General features: G+C 44.1%; 1 protein-coding gene across 3 annotated transcripts in view; it reads left to right on the plus strand.

The window, feature by feature from the left end:
- Positions 1–20,793, plus strand: part of spryd3 (SPRY domain containing 3) — a 343,156-nt gene that overhangs the window by 125,119 nt on the left and 197,244 nt on the right. For all 3 annotated transcript variants that reach the window (XM_060820956.1, XM_060820955.1, XM_060820957.1), the window contains exon 7: positions 14,193–14,342. In XM_060820956.1, coding sequence (XP_060676939.1) covers positions 14,193–14,342 — 150 coding nt within the window. The remainder of the gene's footprint in view (positions 1–14,192; positions 14,343–20,793) is intronic.

Raw genomic sequence — 20,793 nt, forward strand, 5'->3', positions numbered from 1 at the left:
ACTTTGGAGAAAGTGAAGCAAAGCTATAATACTCAGCAGATAAACAATTCCTGACTTCATATTCTCATGGTTTTAATTTTTATTTCACTTTTCTCTCCAGGTAAGTGAGACGCCGACATCCGGGCCTTAATTTGTCTTAGTCCTGGTGCTTCCAATTTCTTCCCAGTCTGTTCTAGCCCCTAGTTCTTCGCTTAGATGAGTTGGAGTAAATTGTGTTTATGTTAGTTGGAGTTTAAAATACTATAATTAGAAATATTCTCTTTGAAATGTACAAGATTTTGAAGTGGCTTGACAGAGTAGATATTGATAAGTATTGTTGTGGTTCTGTTCACCGAGCTGGGAATTTGTGTTGCAGACGTTTCGTCCCCTGTCTAGGTGACATCCTCAGTGCTTGGGAGCCTCCTGTGAAGCGCTTCTGTGATGTTTCCTCTGGCATTTGTAGTGATGTGTATCTGCCGCTTCCAGTTGTCAGAACAAATACCCAGCTCGGCGAACAGAACCACAACAGCGAGCACCCGAGCTACAAATCTTCTCACAAACTTTGAATTGATAAGTATTCCCCTTAGTTGCAAAATCTGTAACACAAGCACATGGGATAAGGTGCTGATCATTTAAGACTGAGATGTGTAGATATTTCTTCTTAATTTTGGCATTTTCTCCCTCAGAGGGTTGTGGAGACAAGTAAGTTTTTTTTATCTCAGGGAATCGAGGGATATGGGAACTAGGTGGGAGTGGAGTTGAAGCCATGATAGTCTTGAATGGTGGAGCAGGGTCAATGGACTGAATGGTCTACTCCTGCTCCTCTCTCTTACATCTTAAATTTTTAAACTGTGCCCCAGGCCTAGAATCACTCAGCATCTACAGGCAGCACAGTGACTCAGTGGTTAGCACTGCTGCCTCACAGCACCAGGGACTCGGGTTTGATTCCCATCTGACTGTGTGGAGTTTGCGCATTCTCCTCATGTCTGCGTGGGATTCCTCCGGGTGCTCTAGTTTCCTCCCACAATCCAAAGATGTGCAGGTCAGGTAATTGGCCATGCTAAATTGCCCATAGTGTTAGGTGCATTAATCAGAGATAAATATAGGGTAGGGAATGGGTCTGGGTGGGTTACTCTTTGGAAGGTCGATGTGGACTTGTTGGGCCAAATGGCCTGTTTCCACACTGTAGGGTATCTAATGTAACAGTCAGATAATGTTTCTTTTGTGACTTTAGCATGAATTAAATTCACAAATGTATGTTAAAACACAATCAGGTTATCCAATCAAATGTAATTGCTGTGTGAGTTGTTTGAGCTATGAGGTAAGGAAAGGGTGTCCAGAGTTTGATTTTTGTGGGCTACGCAGATGTGCATCAGGGAGTGTCAGGTGTTGCATGTAAAGCTTAATTTGTTCTGAATAATTCGCACATCCTGCAAGTTGACATATTGATACTTGGGATTTGTCTGCTAATTAGGCAGCACTTTTCAAATCTTCAGATTCTACAATTCCATGAATATTTCAGGATTACAGGATGTGAATTGCATGGACCAGAAGGGCTGAATAAGCTTGAGTTTTAAGGGAGGACCTGTTTGAGGTCTATAAAACTTTGAGGGGCATGGACAGGGTGAATAGAAAGCAGCTGTTCCCCTTATGTTGACGGATCAATAGCAAGGAGCATACATTTAAGGTGAAGGGCAGGAGGTTTAGAGAAGATTTGAGGAAAGTATTTTCACCCAAATGGTACTGAGAATCTGGAATGCACTCTCTGTGAGAGTAGTGAAAGGTACGAAGCCTCACAACCTTGCTAGAAGTATAAAGGCGAGCATTTGAAATGTCATAACATTCAATACTGTAAGCCAGGTGCTGGAAAGTGGGATTAGTGTTGTTGGGTTGGTGCAGACTTGATGGGATGAAGGACCTCTTCTGTGCTTTATAAATCTATGACTTCAAGACTATAATTTTGGGTCAAATTGAATGGAAGTGTTGATGTCTTGTGTTCATGGTTTCTCCAGTCATGATTCTTGAATTACTTAAAGTTCAATAGCAATGACGACCAATGGATCTGTGATATTTGTTTACTTTCCATTTACCTGCCTCCTCAGAAATATGATCAGCGGTTATTCAGCAAAACATTTGTATGTTTTACTTTGTGGCATGACGCCACGTAGTTCTGCTTATTTTAATGTATAAACAATCTGTCTGTATTCACATGTACTGACCTTTAGGATGATGAGTGTGGACTTAAAAGGAACAATATGAGTCATCAATTAAGTTTCTGTTGAACAGCCAGTGAGCATAATGGAATTCAAAAATCCAGTTTCATGGTCAAAAGCTGTCCATTCTTTCAGTTGTGAAACCTCCACAAACAAATAAGGATATTGCAATCATCTCTGAGGTAGGGGAAGGAGGAGCGTAAGGAACACTTAATGACGCTTGCCAATTAAGTGTCTTGTGTTACAAGTTGTAATAACCAGGTATTCTTTTTGTGGTTGAGAGACTGATATTGACTCCCTGCTCCTTTTGCAGTAGTTTTTGCATCCACCTGATACTTGGTTTTAGAACATAGAACAGTACAGTACAGCACAGCACAGGCCCTTCAGCCCACGATGTTGTGCCGACCATTGATCCTCATGTATGCACCCTCAAATTTCTGTGACCATATGCATGTCCAGGAGTCTCTTAAATGTCCCCAATGACCTTGCTTCCACAACTGCTGCTGGCAACGCATTCCATGCTCTCACAACTCTCTGTGTAAAGAACCCGCCTCTGACATCCCCTCTATACTTTCCTCCAACCAGCTTAAAACTATGATCCTTCATGTTAGTCATTTCTGCCCTGGGAAATAGTCTCTGGCTATCGACTATCTATGCCTCTCATTATCTTGTATACCTCAATTAGGTCCCCTCTCCTCCTCCTTTTCTCCAATGAAAAAAGTCCGAGCTGAGTCAACCTCTCTTCATAAGATAAGCCCTCCAGTCCAGGCAGCATCCTAGTAAACCTCCTCTGAACCCTCTCCAAAGCATCCACACCTTTCCTATAATAGGGTGACCAGAACTGGATTCCAAGTGTGGTCTAACCAAAGCTTTATAGAGCTGCAACAAGATCTCACGGCTCTTAAACTCAATCCCCCTGTTAATGAAAGCCAAAACACCAAATGGTTTCTTTACAACCCTGTCCACTTGGGTGGCCATTTTAAGGGATCTATGTACTTGCACACCAAGATCCTTCTGTTCCTCCACACTGCCAAGAATCCTATCCTTAATTCTCTACTCAGCTTTCAAATTCGACCTTCCAAAATGCATTTATCCAGGTTGAACTCCGTCTGCCACCTCTCAGCCCATCTCTGCATCCTGTCAATGTCCCGCTGCAGCCTACAACAGCCCTCTATACTGTCAACGACACCTCCGACCTTTGTGTCGTCTGCAAACTTGCTGACCCATCCTTCAATCCCCTCATCCAAGTCATTAATAAAAATTACAAACCATAGAGGCCCAAGGACAGAACCCTGTGGAACACCACTCACCACTGACTTCCAGGCAGAATATTTTCCTTCTACCACCACTCGCTGTCTTCTGTTGGCCAGCCAATTCTGTATCCAGACAGCTATGTTCCCCTGGATCCCATTCCTCCTGACCTTCTGAATGAGCCTACCATGGGGAACCTTATCAAGTGCCTTGCTGAAGTCCATATACACCACATCCACAGCTCGACCCTCATCAACTTTTCTAGTCACATCCTCAAAGAACTCGATAAGGTTTGTGAGGCATGACCTGCCCCTCACAAATGCTGACTGCATTTAATCAAGCCATGCTCTTCCCGATGGTCATAAATCCTATCCCTCAGAATCCTTTCTAACACCTTGCAGACGACAGACGTGAGACTGACTGGTCTGTAATTGCCGGGGATTTCCCTATTTCCTTTCTTGAAGAGAGGAATTACATTTGCCTCCCTCCAGTCCTCAGGTACGACTCCAGTGGAGAGCGAGGATGAAAAGATCTTCACAAGTGGCGAAGCAATTGCATTTCTCATTTCCCAAAGCAGCCGAGGACAAATCTGGTCCGGGCCTGGCGACTTGTCAATCTTAATGTTTGACAAAATTTTCAGCACATCAACTTCCTCTATCTCTATCCATTTCAGCATGCACACCTGCTCTTCAAAGGTTTCATTCACTACAAAGTTCGTTTCTTTTGTAAAGACAGAAGCAAAAAACTTATTTAGAGCTTCCCCTACCTCCTCAGACTTCACACACAAATTCCCTCTGCTATCCCTGATCGGCCCTACTCTTTCTTTGTCCATTCTCTCACTCCTCACGTAAGTGTAAAATGCCTTTGTGTTCCCCCTAATCCCTTCTGCCAAGCCTTTCTCGTGCCCCCTCCTGGTTCTCCTCAGACTATTTTTGAGCTCCTTCCTCACCTGCCTGTAATCCTCTAGAGCTGAGCTTGACCCTAGCTTCCTCCACCTTATGTAAGCTACCTTCTTCCTTTTGACGAGAAGCTCCACCGCTCTCGTCATCCAAGGTTCCTTTATCTTACCCCTTCTTGCCTGTCTCAGAGGGACATATTTATTCATCACTTGCAACAACTGTTCCTTAAACAGTCTCCACATGTCAAGAATGCCTTGACCATGGAACAATTGCTCCCAATCCATGCTTCCTAACTCATGTCTAATTGCATCATAGTTTCCTCTTACCTAATTAAATCTCCTCCCATTTTGCCGAATCCTCTCCTTCTCCATAGCTATGTAGAATGTGAGGCAGTTATGGTCACTATCGCCAAAATGCTCTCCCACCACAAGATCTGATACCTGCCCCGGCTCGTTTCCGAGCACTAAGTCTAGAATGGCCTCTCCCCTCGTCGGCTTGTCAACGTACTGAGTTAGGAAACCCTCCTGAACACACCTTACAAAAACAGCTCCATTCAAATCTTCTGCTCGAAGGAGGTTCCAATCAATATTGGGAAAGTTAAAGTCACCCATTACAACAACCCTACTACGTCCACACCTTTTCAAAATCTGCCGAGCTATGCTTTCTACCATCTCCCTGCTGCTATTGGGGGGCCTGTAGTAAACCCCTAACGAGGTGACTGCTCCCTTGCTGTTCCTAATTTCCACCCATACTGACTCGGTAGGCAGATCTTCCTCGACAATGGAAGCTTCTGTAGCTGTGATACTCTCTCTGATTAGTAGTGCTACACCCCCTCCTTTTTTTTCCCCCCCCCCCTCCCTATTCTTTTTAAATGCTCTAAACCCTGGAACATCCAGCAACCATTCCTGCCCCTGAGAAACCCATGTCTCTGTTATGGCCACAACATCATAGCACCAGGTACTGATCCATGCTCTAAGCTCATCACTTTTATTCCTGATATTCCTTGCATTAACGAAAACACACTTTAACTGATCCCTTAGTTCCTTCCCAGGAAAGTCCTTCCCACTAGCTGGTCTCCCCTTGCTATTACCTCATCTGCATCACCTCCGGTATACAGCTCAGGTTCCCACCCCCCTGCCATACTAGTTTAAACCCTCTCGAACTACTCGAGCAAACCTTCCACCCAGGACATTGGTCCCCTTCCAGTTCAGATGCAACCCGTCCTTCTTGTACAGGACCCACCTTCCCCAGAAGGCATCCCAATTATCTACATATCTGAAGCCCTCCCTCCTACACCAGCTGCGCAGCCACGTGTTAAGCTGTGCCCGATCCCTGTTCCTCGCCTCGCTATCTTGTGGCACCGGTAGTAAACTAGAGAACACTACTCTGTTTGTCCTGCTTTGCAGCTTCCATCCTAACTCCCTGAAATCACTTTTTATATCTTCGATCCTTTTCCTGGCTATATCATTAGTGCCAATATGTAACACGATTTCTGGCTGTTCACCCTCCCTTTTTAGAACGTTATACACCCGATCGGAGATGTCCCGGACCCTGGCACCAGGGAGGCAACATACCTTCCGGGATTCCCGATCCTGACCACAAAATCTCCTGTCGCTTCCCCTAACTATCGAGTCCCCTACCACGAGTACTTTTCTATTCTGCCCCCCTTCCCTTCTTTGCCACAGTGTCAGGCTCAGTGCCAGAGGAACTGACTGCTATGGCTTTCCTCTGGTAGGTCATTCCCCCCCACAGTATCCAAAACGGTATACTTATTTAAGGGCGGCACGGTGGCACAGTGGTTAGCACTGCTGCCTCACAGCGCCAGGGACCTGGGTTCAATTCCCACCTCAGGCGACTGACTGTGTGGAGTTTGCACGTTCTCCCCGTGTCTGCGTGGGTTTCCTCCGGGTGCTCCGGTTTCCTCCCACAGTCCAAAGATGTGCGGGTCAGGTGAATTGGCCATGCTAAATTGCCCATAGTGTTAGGTAAGGGGTATATGTAGGGGTAGGGGTATGGGTGGGTTGCGCTTCGGCAGGTCGGTGTGGACTTGTTGGGCCGAAGGGCCTGTTTCCACACTGTAAGTAATCTAAAAAAAAACTTATTGCTGAGGGGAATGTCCACAGGGGATCTCTGCACTGTCTGTCTGTCCCCTTTCCTCCCCCTAACTGTAACCCATCTATCCTTGTCCTGAGCCTTGGGAGTGACCAACTCCCAGTAACTCCTCTCAATTACCCCCTCAGCCTCCCGAATGATCCGTAGTTCATCCAGCTCCAGCTCCAATTCCCTAACACGGTTTTCAAGGAGCTGGAGTTGGGTGCACTTCCCGCAGATGTAGCCAGCGGAGAGTGTGCCATGTGTCCCACCTGTCACATTCTGCAGGAGGAGCAAGCAATTGCTAGCATCCATACCCCACTTATCTGAACACCCACTCGGTACTAAAGTAGAAAGCTTAGTTCAAGTTGCTATAAAATCAATAACAAACTTATATTCAATAGAGGAAGTTTAGAATGAACCTTACCTTATTAACTAGGTTAGAGGAGGAGGGCGGGTGGGAGACACTACAGTTGGAGAGTCTCGGGTTTAGCCGCCTTGCTGATAGATATACTCACTGCTTTCCTTCCCGGCTGCCCCTCTGGTCCTCGTCACTTCCCCCGCTGTTTTGCATGCACATATCCCCAGTGCTGCACTGATGTGTTGGCTGAGATTGGACACTTGGGGCCCTGGGGAGCAGTTCAAAACCCATGAGGGTTTCCCAGTTTGGCCACATTTCATTTCTAGTGTGGTCGTGGCAAAAATACCAGGCAACCTTTCACTTATTAAATCAGAGTCAAAATTTAAAAGTTTTGAATTTCATTGAATCATGGGTTAATCTTCTGAATGCTGTGATCAAATGCACTTGAAGGATCAGGATGACCCTACTGGGGGCAGATACCATTTCACCGATAGAGTTGTGATCTCTATTATCATAGGGTTTCTGTATGCAGAACCACCAACAATAAATTTAACGTTTCAATTGGATTCTTTTCTTTAAATTTAGCACAAAAATGTTCCAACCTGGAACCTTTTTATCTTGAATTATAGAGGTGTAAGATTAACAGAACAGCTTCCCAGAGCAGCTGTTTCCCTGCACAAGTGGCTCTCATTACACATAGAACTGCATCAAACCTGGCACATGGTTCTCTTTTAATATGTTGTGTAGTTTCATTTAGTTGTAGTGTTATGAAGACATTAAAACAAATAATTCTAAAATTATAAGCTTCAATGTGTGGAAACTGTGCAACTTATCAGTAATTATATACAGCCAAATGTTAGCCCATTGGCCTCACCAGAAAGACTCTTTCAGTGGGGCTTGTTTCCCATAGTGATGAGAAAGATTCCTGTCATGGGATGAAGCAACTAGTTGTTTGCAGACTGTCACTTTGAAAGAGTTAATTATTTCCTTTGTATGAAATCATAGAATGTTTTAGCATGAAAGTAGATTATTAGACTATAAATCTATACCAGCGCTCCTTTCATATGGGCCAGCCTGTCTAATCTCACTCTCCTCCTCACTCCTCCATATCTTTTCATGTCCCATTTGCCTCCTCTCACACTGGAGATCCTTTAATATCCCATCCACACTTACCTCACACTTCCCCCGGTTTCCATCACACTTTAGTGTCCACCCTGTTCAAGCACACATCTCGCTTCCAGTGCCCTTGTATATCCCATCCAGTCAAATACAATAATCCCTCCATCCTTTAATATTCCACTAAGTCTAATCTAATTCTTTGTTGTGATGAATTGGAATTTGTGTCCGCTCATGATAGTCTTGCTAATCATTTGAGGAAATCTCACAATTAATTTTAATGCAAACTTTCAGAATCTGGTCTTTCTTGTGTTCAACTGTCTTGGCAAAAACTGCAGCTCCTTGCATCTGCCTTTCTAACGGGTTGCTCCTCATTTCTTCTTTTTAGTCCAGTTTAATTTTGTTGACCACTCCTTACTGACTGCCCATCACATTCACTCCTGCCTTTTGTATTTTATCCTATGTTCTTTCCCCTTTCTGTTTGTGACCACTAATCCTTACTGAACTTTTGCTGACTTGTTCTTCTAAATTGCAACACCGCTTCCTTGAATCCTCACTGTTGAAATCAAGATTCATCGATAGACTGTCTATGCAGACTCTTTTTGTAGTCTTAGAATTGTGGTCCCTGCCCAAACTTTATATGTAGGAGTAATTTGATTGATTTCACCTTCTGTCTCATTTTTTTTTCAGTCGGGACGGGGTCCTGTATTGTGGGGCTTGGGTTCCCAACTGAAGAAAAGCACCCTTGTTTGTTGAGTATACCTGTTGAAAGAGCATATGTTTTGCAAAGATTAGCCTTGGGTTTGTGCCAGTGGGAACAAAGGTGCAAACAAATGATCACTGTACTTCAGACAAAAAAACCAAAACTACTGTGGATGCTGGAAATTTGAAACAAAAAGAAATTGCTGGAAAATCTCAGCAGGTCTGGCAGCATTAGTGAAGAGAAATAGGGTCCAGTGACCTTTCTTCAGAACTGCTTGTAGCTAGGAAAAGAATATTTTCAAAAAGAAGATGGGGTGGAGGGGGGAGGGGAGTGTAAGTGTAGGTAGAAAAAGGGCCCAAAACAGTTGGACAGACAAAGGAATGGTTCAAGGTCACTCTGGAGGAATGAATAGCTGAAAATGTGTTGCTGGAAAAGCGCAGCAGGTCAGGCAGCATCCAAAGAGCAGGAGAATCGACGTTTCAGGCATGAGCCCTTCTTCTCCTGCTCCTTGGATGCTGCCTGACCTGCTGCGCTTTTCCAGCAGCACATTTTCAGCTCTGATCTCCAGCATCTGCAGACCTCACTTTCTCCAGAAATGAATAGCTGTGCGTTTTGGCAATTACCTTGTTAAACACCAGGAGCGACAGCGAAATTAATGACGGCGAATAAGGAAAAGCAAAAAGATTGGAAATGTGAAATTGTGTTGGAGAGAAGAGCAGAGCTACTTCAAGGTGGCCATACCTGGAAGAGATGTGGCAATGAGTTCAACACTGTGAGGTAAAACACCAAAAGAGCAGTGGATGCTGGAAATCTGGAACAAAAACAGAAATTGCTGGAAAATCTCCTGGCTAAGAAGTTGCCAGTTGGGTCTGTGGTTCATCGTTCTGTTCCCAGTACAAAACTCAAGGGTTGCCACTGTAAAAGCCAACCTAAGAAAGTCAGTCAAGCTGAATAACTGCTTCAAAAGACATTTACTCAACACATTGCATCCGAAAGGCTAACAGCATTGCAGAAGACCTCACACACCCCTCACTGAAAATCTTCTCCCTCCTGCTGTCTGGCAGAAGATACTGGAGCATTCGATCTCTCACGGCCAGACTCTGCAACAGACTCCCCCAAGCCATCGGGCTCCTTAATACTGTATGATCAGACTCTTTTCCATCTGAAATTCTTTGCACGACTTTGACTTGCTGCTAGAAAAATGTCTATTATTTATCATTTTTCTACTGCACTGTAACTTGCGTGTTTTGCACTTCTTATGCAGTGTACGGTTGTGTCGTTTATGATGCCCATGTAGCACCCTCTGTCCTGGTTGAAGGCTGTCTCGTTTTTACTGTATCAGTTGTATACGGTAGAAATGTCAAATAAAAAAGCTACTCAGAGCCTCAGTCCCTGATAATTGATGCACGCCCTATCCTGGGCCCTGGTTTGAGCCACAAATTAGCCATGGTGTCATTGAATAGTAGAGTGTATTTGGGCTGGATGGCCTCTTTCTGTCCCTATTACTCTCATGGTAATTAATACAACACAGTACTGCTAATAGGAATGATTTGCAGAAACGTTCTATTCATGTTATGCTAGTCCTTTAAAGAGAACTATCCAAGGCATTTAGGGTGGCACAGTGGCTCAGTGGTTAGCCTCGGACGACTGTCTGTGTGGAGTTTGCACATTCTCCCTGAGTCTGCCTGGGTTTCCTCCGGGTGATCCGGTTTCCTCCCACAGTCCAAAGGTGTGCAGGTCAGGTGAATTGGCCATGCTAAATTGTCCATATTGTTAGGTGCATTAGTTAGAGGGAAATGGGTCTGGGTGTGTTACTCTTTGGAGGGTCGGTGTGGACTGGTTGGGCCGAAGGGCCTGTTTCCACACTGTACGGAGTCTCTGAACCTGAGAAGTGGTTGGAGACACTGCGGCACATCTACAAGGCTGAGAGTGACATGGTAGCACGTTTAGAGAGGTGGTCACACTACAGCTCAAGGAATTAGAGGGAAGAAGGGAATGTTTGCAAACGACACAAAATTTTAAAGAATTGTAAACTCTGAGGTGAATTGTATGGGACTCCAAAAGGACTTAACCAAGTTGGTGCATTGGGCGGATAGCTGGCAGATGATATTCAATGCAGAGAATTGTGAAGCGATGATTTTCATTGGAAGAATGCTGAAAGACAATAGAATTGCAACTCTTATACATAAAGGGGATACAGGAGCAGAGGGACCTTTATGTACATATGCAAAGATCATTGAAGGTGGCAGGACAGGTGGACAGAGCAGTTAATAAAGCATACAGTGTCATAGAACATAGAGCAGGACAGCACAGTACAGGCCCGTCAGCCCTTGATGATGTGCTGAGAATTCAGACATGATTTACAAGAATGGCTTCATGAATGAAAAACTTCAGTGATGAGGATGGATTGAAGAAATTGGGATTTGATTGAGGTTTTCCAAGTTCTGAGCTGGCTGGATGGAGTGGCTGGGGAGAAGCTGTGCCTACTTAGAATAGGAAGAATGAAAAGGCATAGATTTAAAGTGAGATGTTATGAGAATCAAACGTTTTTACACAGTGAGTAATTAGGGTATGGAAGGCACTGCCTAGAAATGCAATGGAGGCAGGTTGAATTGAAGCATTCAAGAGGGCAGTAGATGAGTATTTTGATGGCAGTAGTGTGTGAGGATATGAGGAAAAGGCAGGAGATTAGCCCTAGGTTGTTGTTTGAAGAGTCGGTGCAGGCATAATGTACTGAATGACTGTTTCTTGCACTGTAATGATTCCATGAATTTACCAAAATTCATTGTAAGTGCTGTTTACCCTGTTACTTTTTAAAGTTGGGGCAGCAGAAAGGTTACTGAAGATGAGCTCGTACCAGGACATATGATTTGATTGATGACGAGTAGCTGTTTGACAACTGGTCACTACTCCAAAAACATGACAAAGGCCTTGTGCCTGCCAACTGTATGATTGACTCCCAAGTACTTGAACAGCATGAGGATGTGGATCATATGGCCGGAAGCCTTTGGACCTTTGAAACAGGAAGTGGTGTCTCCCTCTCTCCTGAAAGAAGCCAGTTTATTTTTTCTTGTCGGTTTCTGTAGGCTGTGGTTTTTAACCAGTAGCTTAGAGACTTGGTAATTTGTAATCCAGTTGCTCTGCGCCTCCTTCAAAGAAGTGAGAAACATCTTCTGTGATATTGATGAATAACAAACACTGACAAGCAAAAGGATCGTTTCAGCAAACTCCTGTGAACAGGAACCATTGTGTGGGTGGGGTGAGGGGGTGGTGGGGTGGAGGTTTGCTTACCTTTCCTGTCAAAATACCATTTGAGCATTTTCACACGACACAGAGTTTACCTTCCCTCTGGCATTCTCATCAGATAATTCACCTCACCTAATTTATTTTTAATTTCCTAAGGCCTATAAACCTTGCTTTTAAAGCTTCACCTATCACTCATAGGAACCCTAACATTTTAGTTCCATGAGTAAAAGTGCAAATTTTTGATTTCTTGTCTGTTGCCTGCTTCATCACATGTTGTGCATTTTTTAAAATGCTGTTTTAAAACCTCTCACTCTCTCTCACTCTCTCATCTCTGTCTGTCTCTCACTCTCTCACTCTCGCTGTCTCCCTCCCCCCCACTCTCCCGCTCCCCCCCACTCTCCCGCTCCCCCCCCACTCTCCCGCTCCCCCCCCCACTCTCCCGCTCCCCCCCCCCCACTCTCCCACTCCCCCCCCACACTCTCCTCCCCCCCCACACTCTCCCGCTCCCCCCCACACTCTCCTCCCCCCCACTCTCCCGCTCCCCCCCCCACTCACTCTCCTCCCCCCCGCACTCTCCCGCTCCCCCCCGCACTCTCCCGCTTCCCCCCCACTCTCTCGCTCCCCCCCACTCTCCCCCCCCCCCCACTCTCTCTCTCTCTCTTTCCCCCCCCCCCCCCCCCACTTTCTCTCTCTCCCCCCCCACTCTCTCTCTCTCTCTCTCTCTCTCTCTCTGCCGGTGTAACTGTGGACTTTTATGGAATGCAGATTGGGGTGTGCAGGGAAATGTATCCCTGGTGGTCAGACCTATTTGTAGGTGGTCGAAATGTCCGAGGATGATGCAATGTAGATCGGGGTGGGGAGGGAAATACCGCATCATTCCCCACCTTTCCTCTGCTACATCGATGACTGTATTGCCGCACCTCGTGCTCCCATGAGGAGATTCATTAGTTCGTCAACTTCACTAACATGTTCCACCCCAACCTTAAGTTCCTGGACCATCGTGCACACCTCCCTGTCTTTCCTGGACGTTAATGTTGACGGACTCAACACGGACATCCACTACAAACCCACCGACTCCCACAGCTACCTGGACTAAACTTGCTCGCAACCTGCCTCATGTAAAAATGCTATCCCTTATTCCCAATTCCTCTGTTGCATCTGCTTCCAGGAGGACCAATTCCACCATAGAACCAGATGGCCGCCTTCTTCAAAGACTGCAATTTCCCTTCCCATGTGGTCGATGATGCATCTCGTCCACTTCCCTCACATCTGCAACCGCTACAAGGACCAAACCCCCTGGTCCTCACCTTCCACCCCATTGTCTAACCTTTACCACCCGATGCCTGGAGGAAGAACGTCTCATTTTCTGCCTTGGGACCCTCCAACCACATGGGATCGACGTAGTGTTTGCCCGTTTCCTCATTTCCCCTACTCCCATCTTATCCCAGATCCAACCTTCCAACTCGGCATTGTTGTCTTGATCTGTCCCACCTATCTGCCCTACCCTTCTCTCCGACCTATCACCTTCTCCCCCACCTTCATTTACCTATCGTATTCTTTCCCCCCCCACCCAATCTCTCAGCCTCACTCCGATTCTTCTGACAGATGTTGCCTAACCGGCTGTGCTTTTCCAGCAGCACTCTCTCGACTCTATTCTCCAGCATCTGCAATCCTCACTTGCTCCTAATCCACTGCACCTGCACGTCCCTGCACACTATCGGCAATTTAGCATGGTCAATCCACCTCACTTGCACATCTTTGAACTGTGGGAGGAATCTGGAGCACCCATAGGAAACCCATACAGACACTGAAAAGTGCAAACTCCACACATGTATTGACCTGAGGCTGGAATCGAACCCGAGTTCCTGGCACTGTGAGGCCGCAGTGCTAACCACTGAGCTAACTGTTAACCTCATGAAATCTCCTCCAGAAGATTCCTGTGGGTCTCATCCCAGGGCAGTGATAGGGGCAATACAGTTCGGCCGAATTCCTCCAAACAAAGTAATATATTCAACCTGGGTTCCTGCTCACCGAACACTGTGCAAGAACCAGCCACTGGAAAGTGTGAATGCAGAGCAAGGGCAAGATCATGCTGATTATAATCTAGACTCACCTGTGAAAAATAGCTACTTCACTCAGAAAGAGGAGAACCTGTGGAACTGTAATCCAGAAGGGAAAGGGTTCTTGAAAGGGACTTTATGAAAGCTTCCTAGTTGAGGCTCTGCATTTTATCAAAGTTGGAAATAAATAGAACCAGAACAATTGTGTTTAAATTTGCTGATTTTGTATCCTCCGTCAATTTTCCACTTTCTTCTCTCTTGGTTTGTCTCCAGCTATTAGAATATAGCGGCAAAGGGAAGAGTATCATGGATGTTGGACTCGCACAAGCAAGATATCCCCTCAGCACCAGAAGCCATTACTTTGAAGTAGAGATCGTTGACCCAGGTGAAAAATGCTACATTGCCTTGGGACTGGCAAGAAAGGTTTGTGGCACCAAATGTATTTTTCTCCTACTTTGTTAAGTATTTATGCTAATTGAGGTTAGAAGATGTCAGTGCTCGTCAATGGAAGAGCCAGTGTCAACACCTAGTATGGTCAGATTCCATCTGTTATTCTGCCCCATGAATATGCTTTGACTGAAACCTTAAAAAAGTAGCACAAGAACGTTGGGGTAAATATTTTCCACTTTGTACACCAGCTGTATTCATTGCTTTTCTGAGTACTGTTGCAAATTTAGCACAAAAGCATATTCGAAACTAACCTGAGACATATGACTGATTTCCAATTTGACAATTCTGCTTGATAAAAGTGAAAGTCTTGTGACACTAGATTTTTAATGTTTTACTCCCAGCCACTTCAAAGATCTGAGAGTCTCTTAGTAGTTTTACTGAAAAAGAAACCTAGCTCTGTAGTGAGGACTAGTGCTATACTGTATAAGATAACAAGCCTGCAATTAGTGCAGGTTAAATGTTTGCTAGTCAGCTTAAAATGCTGAATTCACCTGTTGCTGTTCCAATTAGTACATTTTTAACAGCACCTAATGTTGAATCTGCGAAAAGTTCTCTGTGCTCAGCATATCACCTCGTTGTTGTGTTCTTGTCTTGCTAAAGAGGGTTGGGCTTGTATGCCTACTGTTTGCCTCAGGCTTTGCAATGAGAGGGAAGTGATGGTCAAATCCTCCTGTATGTCTGAATCACCTTCCAATTCATGACCCAACTTCTTTCTTCAGGCATAAAGACATCCTGTTGCAGGTATACAGTTGTAAGATAGTTAATGCTGGGCTTAGAGATTTTTGGTCTGTTACGAAGTCAAAGGATATGGAGAGGAAGCAGGAAAGTGGAGTTGAAGCTGAAGATCAGCCATGAACATACTGCATGGCTTTCCATTGAAAGTGCCATATTGTTGGCTATTTTCTTCATTTATATTACTAATTATTTAATTTTTTGTTTAATGAACAAAGGCATTGGAAATGTGTTTTGTCTTTGTCTAAAAGTACAGTTTCAAGTTTTGTGGTTTGGATTCTACAGGAACAGAGATGCACTTCATGTGGGCGCCAAGGGTATAGGAAAGACCACATATCCTGGAAATTGAGTGGAGAAGGAGGAACCAGGACCTCAAAGATGCTGATATCGCACTTTCAATGCAATGAAAAAGGCATTTAAGTTTAAAAAATATAGTACTTAGACACACACAAAAAGATAATAGACCAAGTGACCAAAGACTTGGTCAGAGAGGTAGTTTTATAGAGTGTCTTAAAGAAGGAAAGCGAGGTGAAGAGATGTCGGGAGAAAATCATGAGGCCTGGAAGCTGAAAGTATGGCCACCAATTAGAAACAAGAAAATAACAGCAGGAGTGGGCCATTTGGCCCTTTGCATCTGTTTTGCTATTTAATCAGATCATGGCTGATCTTCCAACTCAATTTCCTGTTCCTGATTTTTCCCCAAAGCTTTGATCCTGTTAGCCCCACGAATTTTTTTCTCACTCCTTCTTGAAAATATTCAATGTTTTGGCCTCAACCACTCTGTGATCGTGAATCCCACACACTCACCACTCTCTGGGTCAAGAAATTTCTCCTCATCTCAGCCCTAAGCAGCCCACCCTCTGGTTCTGGACTCCCATCCATGGGAACAATCTTCCTGTGTTTATACTGTCTAGCCCTTGTTTGAATTTTATAGATTTCTGTGATATTCCCAGTCATTCTTCTAATTCCAGTGAATATAATCCTAACTAACTCAGTCTTGCTTGATACTGTGTGTGTGTGTGTGTGTGTGTGTGTGTGTGTGTGTGTGTGTGTGTGTGTGTGTGTGTGTGAAAGAGAATAACAGATGCAGACCTCAATCACTGTCTAAGAATATGGAATAGGCCATATGTCTGTCTTGCCATCCCAGGAATCAGTCTAGTAAATCTTTGTTGCATTCCCTCAATATCTAGAACATCCTCCCTCAGATAAGGAGACCAAAACTGAGCACAATATTCCAGGTGTGGTCTTGCCAAGGCCCTAAGCAATTGTAGCAGGACCTCCCTGCTCCTGTACTTGAATCCTCTGACTACAAAGGACAACATAACATTTGCCACCTTTGTGACCTGCTGCATCCAAGTCTCGAGGAACAATGTCCTTTCCCAATCTATCGCCATTCAGGTAATAAGCTGCCTTCCTGTTTTCCCATTAAGAATTGGGAATACACAAGAGGACAGAATGACAGGAGCACAAATACCTGACTATTGTGCTGTTGGAAGAAATTATGGAGAAGCTGGGGGGTAAGGCCACAGAGGATGAAAACTTTGAAATCAAAACACTGTTTGATCTAGAGCGTTTGTGTTATTTTTGTGAGACAATGGATCAGAAGATCCAGACCACTAAAGTATGGTTTACAGAGCTGGGGTGAGGAACTAGGTTTGTGTTTGTGGGGCATTGAAGTGGCTCTGTGGAAGGTAGAAGGTATGTCACAGGATGAAGTCCAGCTCATCAGAAAGGGGGCTAATGAAATAAATATTGTGAATAAAAGTCACGGGAAAATTCAAGAGTGTAGAAACTGATGAGATAAATGTGGGTGAAAACTTCTCTGCAAAAGGACTTTGCATGTAGGAGGAATAAAGTAGAGGTAGAAAATCAAATTGATCTGTTTTCAGCAGGACAAAGTTATTCCCTTGGGCAGAATCCTCAAGGGGAAAAGGTGTAGCTTGGAAAAGACAAAGGGCCTGTATTGTGAGATTCCCGAGTGTGGGAAGTAAACACGAGGCATTAGAACTGGTGATGTCACAAGAAGATATAGATTGTACAACACGAACAGAAACTTGGCTCCAAACTGAGCAGGAATGAAAAATAAACATGTGTGTGAATTTTTGTTTTGGGAGAGACAGAGTAGTTAAGAAAAATGGAGGAGGAGGAGTAACAGCGTTAGTGAAGGTGGGAAAATCTGCTTTGTGTAGAGTACTAGTGTACACAAGTAGTTCAAACAAAAATTGGGATTAAAGTTAAAGAGTCTGTTACATTAGTGGGACTTTTCTCCAGACCTTCCAATTATGGAAGGGCAATGAAAGAGGAACTCAGTAAACAGAGTAAGGAAGTAACCAAGGTATTGTTTGAAGAGATTTGAAATTGCCCTCTTATTAATTGACGCAGGGAGGGAGTAAATGGAAGATAGAGGATTGAGTTCCTGCAATGTGTGCAGAGTTTCTTCTACAAACAGTATGTCCGGATGCCAGTAAGGGGAGAGACAGAATTCCAACAGCTGCAACAAAAACAGCTTGTATTTGTGCAATAATGTTTAATGTAATAAATTGCCCCTCAGGAGGATTGTAAAACAAGACATCACATAAGAAGTATTAGGTCAGATGACCAGAAATTTGGTCAAAGAGGTAGATTTGTGAGGAGTATTTTAGAGGAGGGGAGCAAGGTCGAGAGGCAGGAAGGGATATTCCAGAGCTTAGGGTCCAGGCATGTGAAAAAGTGACCACGTGTGGTGGAGCAATTGAAACTTGAGATGTTCATGAGGCAAAACCTAAAAGAGTGCAGGTATCTGAAAGAGTTCTGGAACTGGAGGAAATTACAGAGAAGGAGAAGGGCAAAGCTAGAGTGATTTAAAAATAAGAAAGAGAATCTGAAAATAAAGAATTAATTGAGCCATGAGACTCCAAGACTGCTGTCAGTTGAGACAGTAACAGCAGAATTTGGAATGGCCTCAGGTTTATGGAAGATGGGTGGTGGCAGACCGGCCTGCAGTACGTTTGAATCGTCACATTTGGAAATAACTAAGGCATTAAAATTAGTTTTTGGCATCAGATTAGCTGAAACAGGCAAAATGTGGGTAATGTTATAGATGTGAAAATAGGCAATCCTGATGACGGGAAATAGATGAAAACACTCTGAGTCAAATATGATGCAGAGAGCTACTAGGGACAGGAATCACGAGGTTACTGGTGTGAGTATGGCTGAACCCTTGGGGAATAGTGAACGTAATATCTTAAAGCTGCAAATGCTATTCCTGATGAAGGGCTTATGCTTGAAACGTCGAATTCTCTATTCCTGAGATGCTGCCTGGCCTGCTGTGCTTTGACCAGCAACACATTTGCAGCTGTGATCTCCAGCATCTGCAGACCTCATTTTTTACTCGTAATATCTTAAAGATCAATCAAGAAAGAGAAAGTGAGTATAAAAACCGAAGGGAGACTCTGGAGATGGAGGTAATGAGGTGACGTACGAGTATAAATTGAAACACTGAAGATCATAGACTGCAGCATAAATAGATATGACGAAAATGGAGAATATTTTAAAATTTTCAGGTACAATAAATAAACAAGGTTGAAGAGAAGAGCATCAGGAAGTTATATGTACGATTTTAAAAAAAAATTGACATTGAGAGATTATATGAAAACAACATACAGTCATAGAGATATGCAACATGGAAACAGACTCTTGGTCCATGCTGACGTAATATCTGAAAAACACCAAGTCTCATTTGCCAGCATTTAGCCCATATCCCTCTAAACCCTTCCTATTCATATACCCATCCAAATGTATTTTAAATGTTCTAATTGTACCAGCCTCCACCAGTTCCTCTGGCAGTTCATTCCATACATGCACCCTCGACATAAACAAGTTGCCCCTCAAGTCCCTTTTAAATCTTCCCTTCTCACCTTAAATCTATGCCCTCTACATTTGGAGTCCCCCACCCCAGAGAAAAGACCATGTTCTTTATCCGATCCTTGCCCCTCATGATTTAATAAACCTCCTATATGGTCACCCTCTCAGCCTCCAGGGAAAATAAGCTCCAGTCTATTCAGCCTCTCCCTATAGCTCTATGCCTTCAATCCTGGCAACTTCCTTACAAATCTTTTCCGAACCCTTTCATGTTTGACAATATCCTTCCTATAAGCAGGAAGGCCAGAATTGCACACAGTATTCCAAACATGGCTGCAACATGACCTCGCAACTCCTATATTCAATGCTCTGACAAATAAAGGAGAGCAGACCAAACACTTTCTTCACTATCCTATCTACCTAAGACTCCACTTTCAAGGAACTATGAACCTGCATTCCAAGGTTTCTTTATTCAGCAACACTCCCCAGGATGTTACCCTTAAGTAAATATATCCTGCCCTGATTTGCCTTTCCAAAATGCAGTATCCACATTTATTTAAATTAAACTTCATCTGACACCCATTGGCCCATCTGGTTACTTTGTGGTGTATGGACAGTAAATAACATTATCTCAAAGTTTTGTGTCATCTGCAAACTTACTAACCATATCTCCTTTGATCGCATTCAAATCATTTGTGTAAATGACAAAAAGCAGTGGATCCAGCACCGATCCTTGCAGCATACCGCTGATCACAATCCGAAAACCAACCCTTCACCACCATCCTGGCTCCTAACTTCGAGCCCATTTTGTATCCAAATGGTTAGTTCTCCCTGTACTCTGAGATCTAACCTTGCTAACCAGTCTACAATGGTGAACCTTGTCAAAAGCCTTACTGAAGTCCATAGAGATAACATCTACCGCTCTGCCTTCATCAATCCTCTTTGTTACTCCTCCAAAAAAACTCAGCCAAGTTAGTGAGACATGATTTTCCAAGCCTTTCCTTGCCTTTCCAAATACATGTGAATCCTGTCCCTCAGAATCCACTCCAACAGAGGTCCATAGATGTGCAAGCTCGGTGCACTGGCCATGCTTAATTGCCAATATGTAGGCATGGGAAATGTAGGGTTACAAGGAAAGGGCAGGGGGATGGGTCTGGGTGGGATTCTGTTTGGAGGGTGAATTTAGACTGAACAGCCTGTTTTCACACTATGGATTCTATGGAACCTATCCACAACTGATGTCAGACTCACCGGTCTATAATTCCCTGGCTTCTCCTTACCAGCTTTCTTAAATAATTGCACCACCTGAGTCACTCTCCAGTCTTTGAGCACCTGACCCACAGCTACCGATGATATAGCTATCTCAGCAAGGGCCCCAGCAATCATTTCCCTGCTTTCCCACAAAGTTCTGGGATGTACCTGATCAGATGTGTTTTACGATGTCCAGCACCATCACCTCAGTACACTTTTCAAAATCATCACTATTTATTTCTGCAAGTGCTCTAGCTTCTGTATCCTTCTCTACAAAAATACTCATTTATTATCTCACCAACCTTCTTCATTTCCACACATAAGACTGTCTTGTTGATCTTGAAGGGCCCCATTCTCCCTGTAGTTACTCTTTTTCCCTTTAATGTATTTGTAGAATCTCTTTGAATTCCCCTTAATCCTATTTGCCAAAGCCATCTCATGTCCTCTTTTTGTCCTCTGGATTTCCCTCTTGACTATACTCCTACTGCCCATTTCTCCTTGAGGAATTCACCTTGATCCCAGCTGTCTATAACCTGCCACATGCCTCCTTTTTCTTGACCAGAGTCTCAATTTCTCTAGTTGTCCAGAATTCCCGACACCT

Source organism: Hemiscyllium ocellatum, chromosome X (genome assembly GCF_020745735.1).
Source record: "Hemiscyllium ocellatum isolate sHemOce1 chromosome X, sHemOce1.pat.X.cur, whole genome shotgun sequence".
In the NCBI taxonomy this organism is placed as follows: Eukaryota; Metazoa; Chordata; class Chondrichthyes; order Orectolobiformes; family Hemiscylliidae; genus Hemiscyllium; species Hemiscyllium ocellatum.